The following is a 3644-nucleotide window of genomic DNA, read 5'->3' on the forward strand; positions in this document are numbered from 1 at the left end:
ATGGCTCCCAGTCATCCGGAGAGACCAAAGTGCAATAAAGTGTGGTAAAAAGTGCCCAAACCACTGAAAAAAGCATCTCCACGTAGAGTGGTGCGAAGATGCACAGAGCAATGAAAAATAAAGATATAAAAACAAACTACAAAACAACTAAAAACACTAAAAACCGACAGTAATCAGAGTGTGAATCACAGAGGCACAATTCACCCTATTACAACTCAGTGTAGCATAATTTCTTTTTATTTAAGGTAAGAAAGTTACATAATGTTGCTTTCATTGCATGATAATCTTGTTAGCTGGGGGAGGAAGAGAGGAGGGAGCCAATATAATGAAATTGCATAAACTAGTTATCGTAGCTGGCCTGCTAGGTTCAGTGTTTCCATTTGTTGAGTATTTTTTTTAAAAATTGCCGTAATAGCTGATAGCTATACGTGTAAGGTAGTTAGCCATGCTGCTGACCAAGAATGATCAGTGTCAGGGAATGAACACTGACAACATTTTGTGTCTACTCTTTGCACATTTTGTCTGTGCAGGTTTGTGGCTGGAGTGATCAGCAGGGAGAGGATTCCAACCTTTGAGAGGATGCTGTGGAGGGTGTGTCGCGGTAACGTCTTCTTAAGGAAGGCTGAGATTGAGGATCCTCTGGAGGACCCCGCCACGGTCAGTTCACATAACATACATCACAGACAATAGTAAAGAGACATATTAATAATATATACATAATATTATATATTATGTATATATATATCATACCCATTTATAACACATTTATACATATTAGGAACAGATACACAACTTATTTGTACATGTAGGTTTTCTAATGACTTCTTCTCTTTCCAACAGGGAGACCAAGTCCACAAATCAGTGTTTATTATCTTCTTCCAAGGTGACCAGCTGAAGAACAGGGTGAAGAAGATCTGTGAGGGGTGGGTGTTACACAGCAAAATGCTATTGCATTTTTGCCTTTGTGTTTTGTTTATCTGTTGTGCAATACAAAATCACTGCAGTACCTTTTGAAAAGTTGTACTATTTGGGTTCGTCAACTCAGCTATGCAAGAAATGTTTTCATGTGTGCATGAGTAAGTAAGAATGAAACCGGATGGAAACAAGGAGAATGTACTGTATGTGTTAGATGCTGTGAGTTAACTCTGTTGAATTCTTCCAGGTTTCGTGCCTCGCTTTATCCGTGTCCAGAGACCCCACAGGAGAGGAAGGAGATGCTGGCTGGAGTCAACAGTCGTATCGATGACCTCCAGATGGTATGTTTGTCACTATAATGGAGCTTTACCACCCATTTCTAGTATTATGCACACATTAAATTAACCAAAACAGCAAAATAGAGTAAAGTGAGAGTTTCCATGGAGCTGGTTGACCTTGGACTAAAGCTTGCTTATTGTTTAAGCCACAATACCATTAGCAGTGCAGTTATTTTTCTAATTTAATATTTTTTTCAAAGGGTCTTTGTACTCTTTGTTTCTGCTGATCACTATACAACAAGAAATTAATCAGAAACTTTGCACAACAGGATGTCTGTATTCAGGCTCCTACTCAGTTTTCCTTCATAAAATTTATTTCCAATCAAATTACAAAAGCCCCCATACTGAGGAGGGTATTTTCTCCTGCATTAGTTCTTATCTGAGAAAGACCTTTGTCCTGGCCTAGCGTGTTGTGGTTTGCCCTTATTAAGCCTGGAAAAAAGACCTGGTTCTGCTTGAGAGGTCAGCTCTAGTCTGAGCCTGCCAACCACATACAATGTATTACACTCTACTACAATGAAGCATTCTACTCAGGTTTACATAGAACATCTGATTCTGTGCATAAACATGACTTGACTCTGGCAGCCAGTATGGTAAGATCAATCCATTTGTGCCATTGGCCAACATGTTAACATCACTAATACTCCTCATTCTAGGTCTTTATCTCACATGGTGTTCATGTCACAAAACCATGTCAATAAGCAACAAGTGACTGTATAATTAAAAATGGCAGACAAAAATGCAGTCTCTGTGATGTCATCCATAGGTTTCTGAAGAGCTATTGTGAAGCTGAATGAAGCCTGTTTGCTGAAACTCAAAGCAGCCACTCCCTTGATTATTCATTGCTTTAATTAGTTATATAAATACAGATGTCATGAATGGGGAAATTAGCTATGGAGACCAAAACCAGTTTTTGTACCAGGTTGTAAACTAAATAGTAAATGGACCTGTACCTGTATAGCGCCTTTCTAGTCTCCTGACCACTCAAAGCACTTTTATAAGCCACATTCACCCTTTCACACAGTGGTGGTCAAGGCCATCCAATAGAAACTAATATTCATTCACAGTCAAACATCGATGCATACACATCGGGAGCAATTTTGGGTTTAGTATCTTGCTCAAGGACCACTTCAACATGCCAGAGGAGCCGGTGATCATGGGGCAACCCACTCTATCTCTGAGCCACAGCCTCCCCAATAGTGTAGGTAGACATGTTTATTTCTGCTGTAAAACAAATCATTCCACACTGGTACTGTAGGTGCTGAACCAAACAGAGGACCACCGTCAGCGAGTGCTGCAGGCCGCTTCCAAGACCATGCGGGTGTGGTTCATCAAGGTGAGGAAGATGAAGGCCATCTACCATACCCTCAACCTCTGCAACATCGACGTCACCCAGAAGTGTCTGATTGCTGAGGTGTGGTGTCCCGTCTCAGACCTGGACTCCATCCAGTTCGCTCTGCGCAGAGGAACGGTGAGTTTGTTTGGTTGTATATTTATTTACACTGATCAATTTCATCTTCTTGTTTTTGTAGTGTAGTGTAGAAAAGTCACATTTCTGTTGTTGTGTTTGTAAGCTCACAGGCGAATAACTTATTGTGACTATATTATTGACAATATCTTGTAGTTTTGCTTGAGTAAAATCTCGGATCTCCTTCCAGTTTCACTCTGCTTCCTGTTGTTTAGTTTTAACATGTTTTTAACATGTTACACTAGTATGCTTTGGCTTTCCTCTTTCAGTAATGAAACAAAGGAAAAACTGTTTTGATTTCATATACAGCAGCAGTTCATATACAGGTCACTGAAGCTTTGTGGGTGAACAGGAAAAAGGTTGCTGCAGGAGAACATACCAAGCCACCAGTGGCGTTTTCTGGCATCAATAACGTGCCGTGAACTGAACATCTTGCTGTTTATCTTAATGAGTATACAAGGCAATTTTTGGTTTCTTAACAAGCCAAAAAAGTATTGATTTAAATTCATTGTTGGGGTAAATTAACAACAGTCAATATTTGTGAGGACCCATTGTGCTGTTAAGCTTTTTTTCCACTAATGTTACCACTGATGTTACTTTTTGTTCCTATTATTTCAGCACCTGCTGAGTCATTGGCAGCTGTCACACATAGGTGACCATAGTTTCACAGTCCCGAACCAGGACAGAAGTGTACTGCATGTTCATTCATGCACCAAAGGCCTTGTCATCAGGAAGGGGGACAATTATTTCAGCCCTTAATGCACCTTTCAACACCATGGACACCATGAACACATTTTCATTGCTGGTTAGTTTTGAAGGAGTAGTGCAGGGGTGGCCAACCAGTCAGAGACTAAGAGCCAATTTTTTTACTGTGTTACTGCAAAGAGCCACATCATACACATGGGCACACATGAACATCCCCC

At 40.3% G+C, this 3644-nt stretch overlaps 1 protein-coding gene across 1 annotated transcript; it reads left to right on the forward strand.

The window, feature by feature from the left end:
* Positions 1–2842, forward strand: LOC118334464 (V-type proton ATPase 116 kDa subunit a1-like). The gene is made up of 6 exons (XM_035670382.1): positions 1–44; positions 531–657; positions 841–923; positions 1163–1256; positions 2512–2724; positions 2828–2842. The coding sequence occupies exons 1-6, from the start codon at positions 1–3 to the stop codon at positions 2840–2842; spliced, it is 576 nt and encodes a 191-aa protein (XP_035526275.1).
* Positions 2843–3644: the final 802 nt, after the last annotated feature.

Source organism: Morone saxatilis, unplaced genomic scaffold (genome assembly GCF_004916995.1).
Source record: "Morone saxatilis isolate NCDOM2014 unplaced genomic scaffold, NCSU_SB_2.0 Contig1, whole genome shotgun sequence".
Lineage (NCBI taxonomy): Eukaryota > Metazoa > Chordata > Actinopteri > Moronidae > Morone > Morone saxatilis.

Bases quoted from the DNA above. Each gene is read 5' to 3' on its own strand.
- LOC118334464 (XM_035670382.1), top strand. From the start codon at position 1: ATGGCTCCCAGTCATCCGGAGAGACCAAAGTGCAATAAAGTGTG. The intron at 45-530 runs GTAAAAAGTGCC...TTGTCTGTGCAG, and splicing joins CCAAAGTGCAATAAAGTGTG to GTTTGTGGCTGGAGTGATCA. The intron at 924-1,162 runs GTGGGTGTTACA...GAATTCTTCCAG, and splicing joins GTGAAGAAGATCTGTGAGGG to GTTTCGTGCCTCGCTTTATC.